The sequence below is a fragment of the Prunus persica genome, chromosome G6, assembly GCF_000346465.2.
Source record: "Prunus persica cultivar Lovell chromosome G6, Prunus_persica_NCBIv2, whole genome shotgun sequence".
Classification (NCBI taxonomy): domain Eukaryota; kingdom Viridiplantae; phylum Streptophyta; class Magnoliopsida; order Rosales; family Rosaceae; genus Prunus; species Prunus persica.
Window position 1 is genome coordinate 1,365,213 of NC_034014.1, and position 19,548 is coordinate 1,384,760.

At 36.4% G+C, this 19,548-nt stretch overlaps 2 protein-coding genes across 2 annotated transcripts; one reads left to right on the forward strand and one right to left on the reverse strand.

Annotated features, from left to right (window-relative positions):
* On the forward strand, positions 1,889-7,177 carry LOC18773995 (linoleate 13S-lipoxygenase 2-1, chloroplastic). The gene is made up of 9 exons (XM_007206376.2): positions 1,889-2,381; positions 3,093-3,361; positions 3,809-4,046; positions 4,239-4,556; positions 4,789-4,874; positions 5,006-5,116; positions 5,202-5,503; positions 5,616-5,882; positions 6,123-7,177. Exons 1-9 carry the CDS (start codon positions 1,889-1,891, stop codon positions 6,880-6,882), a joined length of 2,844 nt encoding a protein of 947 aa, XP_007206438.1. The 3' UTR covers positions 6,883-7,177.
* Positions 10,289-14,165, reverse strand: LOC18774589 (beta-glucosidase 13). Its single transcript, XM_007207019.2, has 12 exons — positions 14,046-14,165; positions 13,715-13,784; positions 13,394-13,452; positions 13,189-13,264; positions 12,986-13,063; positions 12,810-12,897; positions 12,448-12,703; positions 11,276-11,609; positions 11,098-11,129; positions 10,913-11,015; positions 10,671-10,779; positions 10,289-10,570 (listed from the first exon to the last, which is right to left on the reverse strand). The coding sequence occupies exons 1-12, from the start codon at positions 14,145-14,147 to the stop codon at positions 10,399-10,401; spliced, it is 1,479 nt and encodes a 492-aa protein (XP_007207081.2). The 5' UTR covers positions 14,148-14,165; the 3' UTR covers positions 10,289-10,398.

Consider the following 19,548-nt stretch of genomic DNA (forward strand, 5'->3'; position numbering starts at 1 on the left):
TTTGGACTTGGTTGCAATAAGAATTAACAAAGAGGATGTGACTGAAAGAACTGAAACTACACATCAACTCAACTCAACCAAAGGCTTCAAGGCCGAGCTAGAACAAGGGCCACATTGTATAGGTCGGTGAGCATAGTGCTTCAATTTTCTTTTTCACGTTTGTGTTATGAAATTGCCCTTCAGATCAGGGACCACTTTTTGATGATATTGTTAATTTTATTTCCGTTTATTTGACTATGTACTTGTTTCACATAATTTCTTTTTTGATGTTAGAATGCTTATGTGATACATAATAATACATATAACCAACTTTAATTCACGTGTGGAAATTCAATTTTCACATGGTTATTTTGGTACGATGATGTATACATGAGTGTGATTATATGAGCTTTGAATATTCATATTACTATGGTACAAGGATGGCAGGGACCATTTTATATATGGCTAGCCTAGGTGACACCGTGACAGGGAATTTTTATATGGACCACTAATTAATTTACTAAACTGTGAATCATGCGTTTTGATGTTGTGTTCATTCAAACTTACATTAGTTTGGTAAATAGTCCCTCAACTAGTGGTCTCGGGTTCGAATTTCTATGGTACTTTTACAGTGTATATGTGAAAAACTGTCATCCTTTTGTAATTAGACAATTGCTTATATTTTTTTTAAAAATGTTTATTAATTATAAACATACTAATAATTTTATAGTTAAGAATAATTGAAAACAACAGGGATCCAAAGATGGCTTTAATTTGGGGAGGGATAGAAGAAGCGTCCAGAAGCAATATGCCAACCACCACAGTTTATCAAAAGTCATACAAGTGGTTCTACGGAAGCGAGCAACGACAATCTGGTCCACATATATGTTATGTTTTTGTCGTAGACCTGACCAGAAACCATTTGTCTTTCTTGGATAAATATCTGTCAAGTTCCGATTCCATACCATTCATCCATATGCCCACAGATTATCAACCCGATCAACGACTAAAGGCAATCTGGTCCAAAGTAATCCAAGCATGAGGACCCCTACCTTATATATATTGGCTGTTAAATTGCGACAAATTATAGAATAATATTATGGTTACGTGATATATTTTGTACACGTGTTATAATATGAGTGAACGACATTGTTTATTTTCTCCCATTTTAAGAAATAAAATATATAAATATTCACTTATATTATACCACGTGACCGTACTACCGTAATATTCTATAATCTCTCATCAAATTGCAGCTATCATGAAAATTACCTAACTAATTAATTTATAATTTAGTGTAATGCACTTGTGGAAAAGGTTTATTCCAGAATCAAGATTTAGTTCTGGGTGTGTATAGTAAGAATTACATGATTTTACATGACAACTTGTGAGATAGAAATGCACTGATTTTTTAACTTAAAAGAGAACAAAGTTTAGTGAGTATTTCTCTTCCCACCTAATATTAGAAGTGGTTTCACGTTTGAATCCTTTTTCCCCGTTGATAAAAAATTCCTTCCTCGTTGATTAAAAAAAAAAAAAAAAACTCAAAAACTTGATAACATAAGTGTATCTTGTATGTATATATTTTATCCTAAAATTTTGAAGTCCAGATTTATAAGTAAAATAAATCTGAAAATGAATGAAATCGTGACCCGTAACTGATCAAGTTGTATATATGTATATATTTGGAAAAGAACCTATTTGTGCTTCACGTGCATTCTAGTTTTTCACCGTTTGCAACTTGGGAAATGCCATTCACATGTTAATCAATGCAACTCTCTAGAATCTCTTTCCTCTATTTAAGGACAACTCCATTTAGCCTAAGGCTCCAAGCAAACCTAGGACACTCTCATCCTAGTTATCCTCTCCTTCCCTGTGCAAATACTCTGCAAATAAAAATAAAAAAAAGATGTTGAAGCCCCAACTTCACCAATCTCGGTCTACCCAAACTCTCTTTCTTCACAAACCATTCATCCATGGCAGTCGCAGAAGTACTTCACTTCCTATCTGGTCAAGGCCCTCACTCCTCAATAAACAGAGAAACGTACGAGTTGGCTTGATTCCCAGCAACACAAAAGCCGTAAGTAGTAGTAGTAGTAGCAGTAGTGATAGTAGCAGTACTCCTACTACTACCACTAAAACTACTAGTACTACGACTATGACTACAACTCCTACTACCATCCAGACGCCTACTACTCCTACTACCACCACCACCACCACCACTATTGTGACGACTGAAGTCGTCACCGAGAAGTTCATTAGTGTTAAGGCCACCATAACTGTGACGCTTACAGTTGGAGGCTTTCTCTCACACCTTGGTCTAAAACGAGGGCTTGATGATATAACAGATATGCTTGGTCAATCGCTCTTATTGGAGCTTGTAAGCGCTGAGCTTGATCCCAGTAAGTATGGAGTTTGGCAGAGCATGCATGTGCATTCAAACCACAGCTTAACTAACTTCTCATTGAGTAACCCTAGCTAGGTGAATGTTTTTTTAATTTAAAGATTTGTTTGGAGATTTGTTTAAAGATTTGTTTTCTTGGTCATCTTGAAATTTTCCTTGATTTCTTAAAGACAGCTAGCTAGCTATTTCTTTTGATTTTGGGACCAGATAACACAGCTAAATTTGTCCAGACAGAGATTTGTTTTCCAAATCTGCTATATAGTTTACACTATAACTAGTCATTCATAAATAATTTTTTATATATTTTCTTTTAACAAACAAAAGACGATATATCTTCGCTTCTATCCTAAAGTATCTTAATGTGTGAAGGGAAATGGAGATAGTGATGAGAGAGGACCATCTCAATATCATTCGATTGGTGAGAAGCATGGTTAAGCAACACGGGTTTTGCTAGCTACTAGGCATCATAGAAAAGGAAAAGCCTTGTTTTTCTTCAGATATGGTCCCTACAAGCCAAAATGAAGCACCCAAAATTGGCATGCATGGACCATTTATGGTCCCAGAGAGTCGGACGAAATCTATTTATTTGATTTTCAGCAATTGACCGTATCCATATACATATAATTTAGGAACTTATATATATCCATTAATTATATGCATGTTGCAATTAGGAAATGATTTATTAATTTGTTAAGTTTTTGCGTTGAAGAAACTGGATTAGAGAAGGAGAAGGTTGCAGGGTTCGCACACAAGAGCCGCCGAAAGGAAGGTGAGATAATATACGAGACAGACTTCAAAGTTCCAGTCCATTTTGGGGAGGTGGGTGCTGTTTTGGTAGAGAATGAACACCACAAGGAGATGTTTCTCAAGGATATTGTCCTCGATGGCCTCCCCTATGGCTCTGTACATCTTAGCTGCAATTCTTGGGTCCACTCCAAGTATGACAATCCTGAGAAGAGGGTCTTCTTCACCAACAAGGTCAGCCATTTCTAATCACATATAATATATATCTAGACCTAAATTTCTGTAACTAAATATGCTGAATTAATTAAATTTTTAGAAAGAAATTTTGTCTCTCTTCAAAAATAGACGTCATATGTGAAAGGCAAGGTGACGACAACTTGAGAGATAAAAGCATTGACACGTTTGGTGGGTTTGATCGGACTGGATTATTTCAATTAATATTGGTCAAGGGTCATGGCAAAACTTATTAAATTGGACAACAATCCAACATATATATATTGTGTCTTATAAATCTCATCTAGAGGCGTGAGACTCATAAGGACTGGCTTGAACTCCAACCAATCCAAACCGAGCCACCAGACAAGGCTAAGACATTTATAAAAATAAAAAGTAAAAAATAAAAAATAGACGTCATATCTTCGTTTTGAATGGTTCATGATTTTGTGCATTTGTGTGGAGCAGTCATACTTGCCATCTCAAACACCAAATGGGTTGGTGAGGCTAAGGGAAGAGGAGCTGGTGACTTTGCGTGGCAATGGCCAAGGAGAGCGGAAGTTCTTTGAGAGGATATATGATTACGATGTTTACAACGATCTTGGGGAGCCTGATAAGAATTTAAGACTTGAAAGACCAGTACTTGGTGGCATAGAATTCCCTTATCCCAGACGTTGTAGAACTGGACGACCACAATGCGAAACAGGTACCAAACTACACATGTAGGCTACTATTTTCTTGTCAAACAGTTTGGCATGTTGTATTATTAGATGTCCAAATCACGCACAAAAACTCAAATAAGAATCTACTCGATTAATTACCAATTCAGATTGACAATCTTGATAAGTTTTGCAAGAGATGTTAAATTAAAATGATTAACTAATGCTTATGTATACAGATTCCTTATCCGAGAAAAGGAGCAACAAGTGGTACGTTCCTAGAGATGAAGCCTTCTCAGAGGTAAAGCAGCTAACATTTTCAGCAAAGACAGTCTACTCTGTGATGCACGCGTTGGTACCATCTCTGGAGACAGCCATGGCTGACAATGATCATGGATTCGCATACTTCACCGCCATAGACTCACTTTTTAACGAGGGGATTAACTTGCCTCCCTTCAAGGAACAAGGGATTCTCAAAACCCTCCTTCCCAGGCTAGTCAATGTTGTGGCTTCTGGAGATGATGTCTTGCGTTTTGTACCCCCGGAAACTATGAATCGTAAGCAAATATATGTATACATCTAAAAAAAATTTCCTCTTTATCACCTCTTACCAAACAGTTTGACATGTTATATTATCAGTTGATTAAGTGAAATTATGTCAAGGATATGTGCGGTCCAAATGTACATGTCATGTAACAAGTCCATATATCCGTGTGTACATGTATGCCCCTACGTTCTCTCACTCTCTATAGCTAACTGATAAGTCTTTTTTGGTTGGGGTATTTTCAGGGGACAAATTCTTTTGGTTTAGGGATGAGGAATTTGCTAGGCAGACTCTTGCAGGTCTGAATCCATGTAGCCTCAAGTTGGTGACGGTACGATTTAGTTATTTATACAGTGACACTATGTATGAACATATTACTTTTTATGAATTAAAGAAAATCTTATTATTATTACTTTATACATATGCTCACATATAGGCAAAATGTAAACAAAAAAACTGCAGAAATGGCCGTTGAAGAGTGAATTGGACCCCGAGATCTATGGCCCGCCGGAATCAGCGATCACGAAGGAAATAATTGAGCAAGAGATTAGAGGCTTCCCAACCGTTCAGGAGGTAGTATGATAATTAATTAATTAATTAAGATTTAAAAGAGAAGTATATTAACAAGTATAATAATCCTGGTATGTAATATATGCAGGCCATAAGAGAGAAGAAATTGTTTATTTTAGATTACCATGATTTGTTTTTGCCCTATGTGAGTAAAGTAAGAAAGATCGAAGGCACCACGCTATATGGATCGAGGACTTTGTTTTTTCTAACCCGGGAAGGAACACTGAGGCCACTGGCTATTGAGCTCACAAGGCCGCCAATGGACGGAAAGCCACAGTGGAAGCAAGTTTTCCAGCCATCTTGGAACGCCACCGGGGTCTGGCTTTGGAGGCTTGCCAAGGCACATGTCCTTGCCCACGATTCTGGTTATCATCAACTCGTTAGTCACTGGTAAATATAGTCCAGATATATCTCATTGAAAGATTTTTTACTACTGCTGCCTTTTCTTTGGTTTTAGGTTTCAATGTTCATCCAATATTTAGGGAAGCCACTTCTTTTGCAGGCTAAGAACACATTGCGTCACAGAACCTTATATAATCGCAACGAGTCGACAACTCAGTGTCATGCACCCAATCTATAGATTTTTACATCCCCATTTCAGATATACGATGGAGATTAATGCTCTTGCTCGCGAATCGCTCATCAATGCCGGCGGTATCATTGAAAGCTCGTTCTCTCCCGGAAAATACTCCCTTGAGCTTAGCGCAGTTGCCTATGGCAAGGAGTGGCGGTTCGACCAAGAGGCGCTCCCGGCTGACCTTATTAGAAGGTAATTTAATTTACTCTCAGCTGATCACATGTATAGTTCACATTGAAAATTTGACAACTACGCATGTCGCGTCAGATATCTAGTCAGAGAACTTGATGATTGGGTTCAAATTAACAGTCTAATACTATAACATCTCATATATATGACAATTGAACAATTCCCTATATTATTATTATCTAATTTTATGATATCCTTTGCACTGTTTAACTAAAATCTTGATGTTCAATTTGTATTTTCTAGGGGCATGGCTGTTGAAGACCCAACTGCTCCGCATGGTCTAAAGCTAACAATTGAAGACTATCCTTTTGCCAATGATGGTCTCCTCATGTGGGATGCCATCAAACAATGGGTCACTGACTATGTAAACCACTACTACCCAGATTCCAGCCTTGTACAGACTGATGGAGAGCTCCAAGCATGGTGGACAGAAATCAAAACAGTAGGCCATGCTGACAAAAAGGATGAACCATGGTGGCCAGAACTCAACACCCCTGAAGACCTCATTGGCATCATCACCACAATGGTGTGGGTCACATCTGGCCACCATGCAGCTGTCAACTTTGGGCAATATGTCTATGCGGGTTATTTCCCTAACAGGCCGACAATTGCAAGGACCAATATGCCCACAGAAGACCCCTCGCCAGAGTTTTGGAAAAGCTTCTTGAAAAAGCCTGAAGTTGCACTTTTGCGGTGCTTCCCTTCACAAATCCAAGCAACAAGAATCATGGCTGTTCTGGACATTTTGTCGAATCATTCACCGGATGAAGAGTACATTGGAGAGAAGATGGAGGCAGCATGGGCTGAGGAACCCGTTATAAAGGCTGCGTTTGAACGCTTTAAGGGGAGGTTGTTGGTGATTGAAGGAATTATTGATGATAGAAATGCCAACAGTGAGTTGAAAAACAGAAATGGAGCTGGGGTTGTGCCTTACGAGCTTTTAAAGCCCTTTTCTCAACCTGGGGTCACAGGAATGGGAGTTCCATATAGCATCTCTATTTGAAACTGATGAGTAGTTAGTGTGTCATCTGGTTCTCAGTTCTTTTTCTTTTTCTTTTCTTTTCTTTCAACATATAGTATTAGGTAAGGCAAGTCCTACCCATTAGTCACGAGTCATGACATTTAGGCATGGTACATGTTAGAAATTAAACCAAGCTTTCTATTTTATCTTTTGTGAACTTCAGCCCTGGTGTATTCAGGCTTTTAGGTCTGATATATAATTGATCCTTGGAGTTCTTCGAGTGTGTGTATTTGCTGATAAAGTGAAAGTAATATTTCACTTCTACTCTCTTGGTTGATGTGAGACTATTTTTGTGCTTTGTTTTACCATATGCAATGTAGAAAGCGCGAACTGCATTATACTCGCACTATATTGATTTCAAGGTTTAAGGTGAAATAATAATAGTATGAAGTGTTAACAAAAATGAAATAATCTATGTCACGGTTCGACGTATATTACAAAATATTTACATCAAACACACACACATATATATAGATGTTATTATTGTGCAAATGTCGTGTATTTTATATATATATTTTTTAAATTCCTGTTTACTATAAAATAGTATAACATGCGAATATATGAATGAGAAAATAACTATATATATTGTGCATACTATGAAAGTTAGGTAGTCTAAACGTGCATCACACACATATATGGTCCACACTGCACGCTTAAGAATGGACCAGTCTAATGTGGTCCACAAGTCCATGCGATCATGAATTCACATATATATCTTCCGGAAAACTACACACTCATAAAATACAAAATCAGAAAACCTACGTGTAATCCAAGCTATGCTTTCTCGTTGGCCCTGCCTTCTGGGGCTAAAGATGGCCTAGCTTATTGCAAATGTATTTTGTACTCATCCGGTTGTGTCAATATCTTTGTAGGGTAGCTCATCCAGAGATGTAACTTTCAGACAAAAGCAGCTTTACCCTTAATAATTAAAGCAATTTTCGAATTTATAAAAGCATATTATTTGTTGGGAATCTCCCTCTACATAATTGTTTGGGAAATTCACTATTATCCTCAATATAGGGGTCTAAATTATAAAAATATTTTTTATAATAGGTTTGTTTATAGAAATTAAATGGTGTAAAGTTTATTTATATTTTTTGTGCTAAGAATGGGTATATGACTAAATATCTCTAATTGTTTAGAGTGGATTAGTGAAGAAATCAGTGTATGTGCTAATACTAAATAACCTCTAATTCTATAATATGTGTGTGGATCTTGTTGCATGATGAGTCTCATGGAGATTTTTTAGGATGAGGTTGTGTACAATACATGGAAAATGTTGAAAAGTCTCGCTCTTGCGCACAGAGGGATTCGAACCCCTCCCTTTCTCAATCAACCACATCGCCTTCTCCAACTCGCTGCGGCTGAGTTTGTGTCTATATCTTCAGCTTCTAATATTTATAAGGTCTTTAAAAATGTCTGTAAGCTAATATTATCTAAGATAAATTTCCATATTAAAAAAATTCCCTAAGAATAAATTTAAGCATATATTTAATGTTATTTATTATTTTATAATAGAGTAGTATTTTGTTGTTGTTATATATTATGGAGTTTTATTATTATTCACTTCGAGTTTTAATATTGTTCATTATATGTGACACTAAGTTTGAATTTTAATAGGAATTCTTTCTATGTGGTACTAAGTTACTCATAGATTTTATCTTCTTTTTTTTTGTGGTTAAGCTCATATATTTTATCATATGTATCAAGTGTAATATATTGAAGTAAATTATTATAACTAAAAAATTATAGTGTGTTTAATTTTCTTTCACTAATTACTACATATTTTCTAAAGTCACAGTGTTTGTCAGGTCGCTGCATAATCAACTTAAATCACTCAAACCCACCATGCCATGCATTTCCTTCCAATTTTTTGTGATAAAATAATAGACAATTGACTAAGTAAACATCCTCTAAAGTTTCAATAAAAGATTTCAAGTTTTTCTCACAATTTCTGTGATTTTTATTCAATGTTTATCGATATTTCCGAAACTCCCGATATTTTAGACCTTGGTTGAGGATAATCCCACATCCATACAAAATTTATGATGGGATAATAATCGCTTTTTCTCTTAATTAGTTAGGAAGGTATATAGTTCTTGTTCTCACTAAAATGAATTAATATCGGCATTATATATATATATATATATATATATAAAAGGAGCGGCACATCCGTAACACCACAAATTTAATACAAATTTTCAATTATTAAATTAGACTACAATAAATGGCTGATATCAAACCAGCTAATTCTTCCAAATATTTGAAAGAATTATATATGCGATGTTAGTAGTTAGACTACTCATGGAGATAGTGAAACAAGAGAGCATCTACGAAAAGGCCTTCAGTACATTGCCCATACATGCATCTGTCTCTTCAATAATTCACGATTTGTATCCTTGTGATATATTTCGTTCGTATGTGTGAAAGCCACAGTACATGGAAAAAGCTTAATTAGCATTTAGCTCCAATAATTTCTAGCTATAACAAACTTCGGGGTCTAAAATATATACAACAAGACATGTGATAATTAATTGGTGATGATCTGGCTTAGAGAGAGACAATAAGAAAGAGTCAGTGTAGTGGAATATTCCAAATGAAAAAAGATAAAGGCTTTTCGTTGCTTACTAAACAAATAAAATATCTCCTTTTGATGTCATGCAACATGTCTTTGTAAGCGAAAACAATTGGCCAAATTTTTGAAAATGAGCCTACAAAACCAAATTGAAAAAGTCAAAACCTATAGCACCTACGTATAGACCTCTTTGATATGTCATATATGTGAAGTGCTTGTTTAATCCTCTAGTAAAAGACACTACCTAGTAGCAAGGAGTTGGTAGCTTAAGTAATTAAGAGTATTTACTCCTACACTTAAAATTCTAAATTCGATTTCCCCCTCTGCCACTATTACTTTGTATAAAAAGACTTGCTTAGACATGAGGCTTTTTGACCACAAAAAAAAAAAAAAAAACCTGCTTTGTAATGGAAATCCTGATTTACCTCTAATTAGTTATTAACTCGATCCCTTCTGTGTTTAGGCTTGGTATAGCCTTACCCAACCCCTTCAACAAATATGGTTCTTCTTCGTATATTTGAAGCCAAATAGATTGAAAAATTGAAGACTTAAACGATTTAAACTGCTTTGTCGTCGCTTATAATATACCTTTTGTTTTATGTTTGGGCCCCAAATATAGAGAAATGTTATGATATTAGCCACCCAAAGAAAACTATTCGCCCAAATCTCATAAAGTCATTTGAATATAATTAGTCATACCATATCAGCACCATGATAACGCTGTAACCAAGCGTATAGAAGAGTTTTTCTTATGTCTAATATGGTGGTTGTAGAAGAGTCTCTAGGATTGATCACGAGGCATATTTCAGGCTATATCTGTTTATTAGTTGGAGAAGTTCTACTCATATATTGTGAGAGCTAAATATCTCGACTGACATTGTTCTCTCTCTCGACCCAGAAAGAAAAAGACATTTGTATATGTCTTAGTATTTTCTGAGAAATTGTTTGAACCAACATGCTGAGAGTTTAGGGTATCTTTTCAACCCATCTTTATAATCAATATAGTTGATACCAAACCGAACTGTGTATCCTAACGTCCATTCAAAATTGTCTAGCAACGACCACGCGAAGTACCCTTTCACATTGACACCATCTCTGCAAAAAAAGAGGTTGTAAATAAAATATCAGAGATATAACTAAGAACCCTATAACTAATTATATTGTTGAACGAATCTCTCGCAAAGGTGAAACTCACTTGATCGCTGCTTCAAGGTAATAAAGATGGCGAAAGTGATAGTCAACTCTTTGGTTGTCAACTAGGGCTTCCTCAAGAGATAACTTGGGATCATTAAGCTCATCAACGCCTAGAGTACAAGGGGAAAAGTTAATGATGTTTAGTTTTCCGTTTGACATCTAAAATCCATTCCTTGTAGTTTACCACCCTCTATCTGCCCAGAAAACTAAAATATATATGATGTTAACTTAAGAGATGGTTACCATTCTCTGTGATGTAAATAACCGGATTATGATATTTTCTCTTGGTGTAGAGCAAAACATCTCTAATGCCCCTCGGATAAATATACACAGATTCTGAAGCAGCCTGCAAGATCGACCATCAATCATAAGGAGTACTTATGGATATTGAAGAGGAAATTATAAGGTTAACAAAATTTGATACACACCTTTGGCCCAATTGGAATTCCATTGCGCACCGCTGGCAAAACAAAGACAGACAAGATGTTATAAACAAGGTAACATATAAGAGTAATTTTATTTATTACATTGCCAATCTCTAGAAGGAAAATGTGGTCAGGAACTAATTACTGAGTAAATTGATAACTGAGAGTTTAGAATTTATACGTGAAATTGAAGTAAGGGAGTCTTTTAAGTAGCTTGCATTTCCAGCGCGTAGTTGCGGTGCATCGGATACATAGTTAGATGTATAATAGTTCAATCCGATAAAGTCAAATGATCCCTTCAGCAATTTGGATTGCTCCTTTTCGAACTTAGGTAATCGGATTCCAACAAGAGATCGCATACTGTACGGGTAGTCACCATTTGTCAATGGGTCCATAAACCATCCAAGCAGAAAATCTAAGGATCTAAGTGCTGCATCTTTGTCTTTCTTTGCCTCAGAAAATGGCACAACCCACAGGGACACCAACGTTATTCCTATCAAGCCCTTTTGAGACGTCTGCACATGTCACAACGTTTTGCTAGTCAATTAATGTTTTATCTCATTATAACTGCACACATTCGTTTGCATTTATACAAAGAACATGACCTCTCCACAAAAAAACCCTAGCCCCCTTTCTCCTAAAAAACACTCTTAGAGCCTTTTCCACCTTGAGGGGGGAAGAAGCCATTGTTCTTCCCCCCTCTCCTCCCCTCTCTTCTCTTCCTCTCTTCCTCCTTTCACCTCTTCCCCCATTTTCAAAGACAAAGGGTTTTCCCTATTTGTCTTAGTTTTGTTATGATATTCATCCAACCATTAGTGGCGGCTGCGGCTCAGCGTCGGATCTTCACCTGCATTTCGGCGTCAGATCTCCACCACCATCTTTTTTGCAATTTCTTTATGTTTGGAATAAGTTGCAGAGACTCTTTGGGTTCTCTGTGTAGTTTTCACCTCTCCTTTTGTGAGAGTTTTTCATCTCTCCTTTGTGAGAGATTTTCATCTCTCCTTGGTGAGAGTTTTATTTGTATTGTTATGGCTTGGTTTTTTCAAGCTTTATCTCTTTTTTATTATTCTAAGTTTGCAATCTTAGTTGGGATGTCTATGCCAGAGTTTCTTCGATCTTGCCTGATCATTGGTGGAGACATACCTGATTTTCTTAATTTTGATATTAGACCGCTCCGTTATTGTAATGGCCCTTTTGTGGCTAGTTTGTATTGGTCATTTGTGGCTAGTGGCTTTTTTGGCTGAATTAAGAATGCAATCATAGAATTTCTCAAAAAAAAAAAAAACTGCACACATTTTCCTTAATATATACGTAAAATATCGAATTAATAGGGTCATTGTTGTTGTAGATTACCTGATATTTTTCCTTATATAACTTAACGGCAGTTGCATGAGCAAGAAGCTGATTATGTGTGACCAAATATGGCTCAACTCCTGAATCTCCCCCAGTACAATTGCGTTTTAGCCACTCAGAACATCGTCCCGGTGCTAAATCCCCAGTTGCATAACCAGCCACACTTAAGGCCAATGGCTCATTGAATGTGATCCAGTGCTTCACCCGATCACCAAATTCTTTAAAACAAAGCTCTGAATAGTCCTTAAAATGCTTCCTGCATTGATGTTACAATGTTATTGATGATCCCATAAGATTTGACCAAGTTACGTTTGGTTCATTTCACAAATTGATCAGAGGTACTATAACATTACATCACTTACACAACTTGAGGACTTAAGAAGCCACCATATTCATCTTCCAAGGTTTGCGGAAGATCCCAATGAAAGAGTGTCACAAAAGGCTTTATACCTGCATTCAATAATTAATAGGAAAAGAAATTCAATTACCATTATCAGTTTTTGACGACTGTATAATCATAATATAAGATTAAAATTACCATTGGCAAGGAGTTCATTGATGAGGTTGTTATAGTATCCTATCCCTTCCTTGTTCACACCTCCACTTAGTTTCCCATCTAAAATAAATATATAATATATCATCAGTTTAATAAATTTAATTTAATCAAAGCACCATCAAATTGGTCCCAACCACCAACAAGATTAATGTAATAGCCAAGATTGATACATGCGACCAACTTACTTGGTAGCACTCTGGACCATGAGATAGAAAATCTATAAGCATCCAAATTCATTTCCTTCATAATCCCCACATCTTCCTATTAAAATAAATGTAACTATAGGAATCAATGGATGATGTTGTTTCACATTATTATTGTCTCAGAATTAATTTTTAATTAAAATACATCATATATTCTTCTTTTGGATTTAGGTGGATGCTGCTGTACCTTATAGCGATGATATGAATCTACTGCGACATCTCCATTGCTACCATCTTTTATCTTACCTGCAAATCCCCATTCGAATTTAAAATTTAAAATATTATATTAATTTGATTACTTATTGAGCTAAAAAATCAATTATATAATACTCTGTTCTGCCGGCATCAAAGGAAAGGTATGCCTTAAGCACTTCCGAACGGCAGTCATCATCACTTAATTATATGACTTACCAACAATCATTGACGCTAGGCTTACAAATTGATTTCCCATTGTTGTGCATGCCATGCAGCCATTGACTTTGTGTTAAAGGAAGAACAAGAAAAATACCTGGGTATTTATGGGTGTACGTATCCCATATACTTGGTCCTCTGCCACCTTCATTTGCCCCACCTTCATACTGAAATTCACGCAGGGGAACGTATATAGATATGACATCTCAAATGATAAGGGAAAATCTTATGTTAATGTAATGTTTCCTCACAAACTTATGTTGTCAGATATATGCTTTTATTATCATAAATCAATGTAATATTGATTGTTCACATTTATAGTCGAACAAAATAACCATTTTAATATTGACATACAATGTGACAAGAGAACATTTCCTTACAATTTAGATGCAAAAGTTGAAAATTCAGGTAGCAAACTACTTTATTACCTGGTAAGATGCTGAAGCTGTCCCAAATATGAAACCTGATGGAAAACTGCTCCGATTGAGGAATGAAGTGTCGTAGAGACTACCACTTAGACTAGGTGTCATAACTGACTTACTACTCCTCACTATAGAGGCGAGGAAAATTACTATGAAGCCTACAAGTACTAAAAGAAGAGAACCTCTCGATCTGGATGCCATAATTTACTATGGTTAATTTGGCTATGCATTTTGGGCTCTGTAGCTGCAGGCATTTATAGACAGATGAAGCATATGCATGATGAGAAAAATACAATAGAATAAAGACAAGGAGCAAGACAGATAACAACAAAACAATTAGCCAGAAAGTACGGCTCTTCCATCTTGATAAATTGATTAATTAATTAGCAATGACAACATTAATTGTATTTGATACTCTGAAAGTTTTGTGGTCAACTCATTTAGGTTGTTTATGATATTTTCTATATATTCTGTGGCGAGGGACCAAGTCACCGAAGCATTATGATACCAGCACCATGGCCGGCAAGTTATGCCTAAGTGTGCCGGTTGCCGGCAGTATTGGGGCTAGCTGCAAATTAGCTGAATAATTATTTTAATATGATGCTATGAATATTGAAACCACATAAAAACCCAATTACCATTTTGAGTGATGTATTGACCAAGTGGATTGTTATCACTTTTTTGTGAGAAGCAATTGTACTATTACCCTCGGCTGCTACGTACAACATCAGGTCAGTCATTAGTATTTAATATAATTTTTTTTTTTTATCCAAGCGATGATCTACTTTAAATTAATCTAAACTAGAGGGAGGGGGATTTGAACTCTGGTGCAGAGTGAGGAGCGCATCAGCTTTAACCAATTTGACTAAGCTCATATTTGCAGTCATTATAGTATTTAATTAAAAACTCTTATTTGATGCAAACATGAGGCTAAACACAACTAACAAAAGTACTTTTGCTTAATAATTACATTATTAGTTAATGGCAACCTTTGGATCAATCGGATACCACTAGGCTTGGCAGCCAGAACATACAAGTTCAAGGGCTTGTTAGTATATGTGTGCGTACGGTACATTAGCCTGAGAATCTGTCGGGTAGCTTTTGTGTCTAGCATTAAGATGAAGTGCAAAATATGTTCTATCTATTAACACTACTACAAAAAAGCAAAAAGACGACGGTAAATCACCGTCGTGTATTTGGTTTTTCAATGGTCGTGGAATCCACCGTCATCTTTTCCCTCATAAACCACGACGCTAAATAACCGTCGTTGTTAAACAATACAACGTCATCAAAAAATACAAAACGACGTCTTTGTACTGCAAAAAGATCTAAAAAAAGCAATCGATGATGATAATAGACGACCAATTCTCTAAAAAGACCGTCGTTAAAAAGGGAAAATATGACACATATTAAGAGAACAAGGCCGCAAGATAGACATACAACGACGACAATAAAAATACGCCGACGTTAAATATAATTTTCACGACAATAAAAAATATGACGTCTTTAAATACATTAGAAGACGACGTTATTGATACCTACTACGTCGCACATATAAACACAACCGTCGTACAATTAATTTTCCACTTCGATTTTTTGATAAAAGATGACGTGGAAATAGTTGTCAGTGTCATTATTTACGACGTATGTGTTTCTATAGTAGACGTTGAAAAACTAAACAACGTCAGTTACAAATATATGAGAGTCGTATTAAAAAATTTATACGTCCTATTTTCAGAAACAAACAACGACCATAAATATTAGACGTTGTTAAATACAACAACGTCGGAAAACAATAAAAACAGACGTGTTTAGTCTGCTAAAGTTCTACAACGTCTCTTATTTACAAAAAACCGTCGTGAAATAAATTTTCCACTTCGATTTTATCTAAAAAAGATGACGTGGAAATAGTTGTCAGTGTCATTATTTACGACGTATACATTTATATAGTCGACGTTGTATTTATATGTATTCATTACTCACGACGCACTTAATAATATAGACGACGTTGAACGTCTAAACAACGTCGGTTCCAAATAAATGAAAGCCGTATTACAGAACATATAGACGGCGTAGATTATGATGGGAGCCGTATTACAAATAACGTCATTTAATTGTTATTAGACGGCGGTTATAATGAATTTCCGTCGGAATTAATTTCGTTCCTCTTCGTTTATAAAAGAACTTGCGACGTGGAAAATGTATGATGACGTCGTATTTTTTAACGTTCAGATTACATATCTCGTTTTTTAGACGTCGGTATTATGGGATTGGAGTCGTGTTATTTTGAATTACATGGCGGTTCTTTATCCTTCACCGACGTGATATCCTGAATAATTGCTTCACAATAGCGTCGTGGTTCTTCATTGTTACGTTGCTTTAAGACGTCGGTAAATATGCTGAATAACTGATTCACAATAACGTCGTGTTTTATTTGAACGTAGAAAGTGAAGAAATCACATTACAATATATTACAAAATTAATGTCATACACTGCCAATTACATAAGCATCATTCAATCCATATATCTTCACACCCATCTCGAATATTTTGACCGCCTAACTCACCTACCAGTTCATCAAATGTGTCAACATTTGGCATCCCTCTAGTAAATGGCTCACACTCAATTATCACATCACCTAATACTTCATCACCAATAACATCATTATATTCTCTACTAGGCATTGATAACACTACCGACCAACCACGATGCATCGGGTCGTCAACAAAAAATATTTGTTTGACTTGAGAAGCCAAAACAAATTGGTCATTCCTATGTCCAATTTTACTCAAATCTACAAGGGTAAATCCAAGTTCGTCGACTACAAGACCAGAACTATCTATTCAATCACACCTAAAGACTGGGATTGTAAACTTTTGGTAGTCAAGGTCCCAAATTTCTTGAATGACACCATAGAAACCCATATTTGAGAGAATTGGGTTTTTATCCTTGGCACTAGCAACTTGCATGGTATGTGCAAGTAAATAAACTCCACTATTTTGAGTTGTCCGCACATCATCTTGTGCCTTGATATTGAATTTAATACCTTTAATAAGATAGCTCCTATATAATGGCACTGACATGTTTGGACCAGCTGCTAGCCACCTTAAATTTTCTGATACGCCATGATTGTCTTCCTCAACTTCACTTTGAACCTGCAAATTAATCATATCTTAATTCATCCTAACATATAAATAAGAAGAAAATTAAAAGAGAAATACGTTATTCAACAACATATACCTTGAAGCGTAGCCATTGAATGAAAGTGCTATTGTGCTTATCCTGCAGCCACTTTGTTCTCTTTCTAAATTTTGGATAAGCAGTCTTGATGTGGATCATATGTTGCCTACATGACACGAAAAATTCAAGCATTACGGTCCCAAATATATAAGATAAACATAAGAAATAATTTTAAATGGAAACTTAAAGAATAAAACTCATACGTACTCGATATAAGGTAGGACTTCCTCCGTATTCTCCAAGACATATAGATGTGCTTGATTCAACAGGTCCTGATCAACTACGCTCACTGTGCAACCTGATAATGGCTTTGAAACTCCCATCTTTTGGCTTGAAGGCACTCCAACTGTACTAACATCAGATAAATGCTGAGTACAAAACTCTACCGCTTCTTCAGCTATATACCGCTCAGCAATGCAACCTTCGGGACGAGTACGATTCTGAACATACCCCTTCAGCACTTTCATATATCTTTCAAACGGATACATCCACCTAAAATATACTGGCCCACATAGACGAACTTCTCTGACAAGATGTACTACTAGATGAACCATGATATCAAAGAATGAAGGGGGAAAGTACTTCTCAAGCAAACACAGAGTAACTACTACATCTTCTTCCAACTTATCTAGCTTGGAAACATCAACAGTCTTTGCACATATAGCATTGAAGAAGAAGCACAAACGAGTTATTGCATACCTTGCAGGCTTCTCCAAAACAGAACGAATTGCCACAGGGAGCAATTGTTGCATTAAGGTATGACAATCATGTGATTTAAGGCCAAGAAGTCTTGAATCTTGTACAGATACAAGATTTTTAATATTTGAAGAATAACCTTCAGGGACCTTCATACCATAGAAAGAATTGCAAACCTCTCTCTTCTCTGCTCTTGACAAATTCCAAGGCCCAGGAGGCAAACGAGTACGTCTTTCTCCATACTCGGGTTGCAAATCAGTTTTGACCCCCATGTTCAATAAATCTAATCGAGCAGCAATCCCATCTTTATTTTTTCCAGGGATCTCCAGCAATGTACCAATGATACTATCGCAAACATTCTTCTCAATGTGCATAACATCTAGGGCATGCCTCACAGGAAGGTATTTCCAATACTCGAGATCAAAGAATATTGATTTCTTCTTCCAACAAACTCTGTCACCATTTTCAACCATATGCAGCACTTCTTCTCCGGTTAATGGCTCTGGAGGTATGCCATATTCAGGTTTCCCATTAAAAGCTGCACGTTGCCTCCTATATGGATGATTGATTGGTAACCATTTTCTATGCCCAATGTAACAAATTTTGTGGCCATTTTTCAACCTGTGACTAGGTGTATCATCGCCGCATATTGGACAAGCTTTATATCCTTTAACAACACAACCAGATAAGTTTCCATAGGCGGGGAAATCATTAATTGTCCACATTAATGCAGCTCTGAGTGTAAAGTATTCTCCATTATGTGCATCATACACTCCTCTAATCCCAACCCACAAGGATTTTAAATCATCAATCAAAGGCTCCAAGTAGACGTCTATATCATTTCCGGGTTGTTTAGGATCGGAAATCAATAAGGTTAACATCATGAACTTTCGTTTCATGCACAGCCATGGAGGGAGATTATATGTAACTAAGATAACCGGCCAACAACTATATCTGCTACTTAGAGAACTGTGGGGATTGAATCCATCAGATGAAAGAGCCAATCTCAAGTTTCTCGGCTCATTACCAAACTCAGGCCATTTATCATCAAGAAGTTTCCAAGACGGGGAATCCGCCGGATGAGACATCTGACCGTCAATTGATTTTCTAGCAACATGCCACCAAGTCAAACTCTTAGCTGTCTCATGTGATTGAAACATCCTTTTAAACCTTGGAATTGGGGGAAAATACCACACCACCTTCGCTGGCACACCCTCTTTCAAGATTGCATCTTTGCCTTCCTTCCACCTTGAGATACCACAAGTAGGACAATTAGTTGAATCCTCATACTCCTTCCTATACAAGATGCAATCATTGGGGCATGCGTGCATTTTCTCATAACTCAGCCCCAATGCACACAAAGTCTTTTTAGCCTCATACATGGAGGTTGGTATTGTATTTCCTTCTGGAAGCAAATCGCCTTGAAGTATCAATAATTCTGTAAAACAGACATCACTCATCCCATGTTTTGCCTTCAAATTATACAACTTCACTAATGCCGATAACTTCGTGTACTTTCTACAACCAGGGTACACTGGTTGATCTCCATTCATAGGTTTGTCTAACCTTGGCT

Coding starts and splice junctions, on each gene's coding strand:
- LOC18773995 (XM_007206376.2), top strand. CDS start 1,889: ATGTTGAAGCCCCAACTTCACCAATCTCGGTCTACCCAAACTCTCTTT. Junction 4,557..4,788: donor ACCCCCGGAAACTATGAATC/GTAAGCAAATAT, acceptor GGGTATTTTCAG/GGGACAAATTCTTTTGGTTT. Junction 4,875..5,005: donor GTAGCCTCAAGTTGGTGACG/GTACGATTTAGT, acceptor AAAAAACTGCAG/AAATGGCCGTTGAAGAGTGA.
- LOC18774589 (XM_007207019.2), bottom strand. CDS start 14,147: ATGACACCTAGTCTAAGTGGTAGTCTCTACGACACTTCATTCCTCAAT. Junction 13,785..14,045: donor CAGCTTCAGCATCTTACCAG/GTAATAAAGTAG, acceptor CGTGAATTTCAG/TATGAAGGTGGGGCAAATGA. Junction 11,130..11,275: donor CTCCCTTACTTCAATTTCAC/GTATAAATTCTA, acceptor TTGTTTTGCCAG/CGGTGCGCAATGGAATTCCA.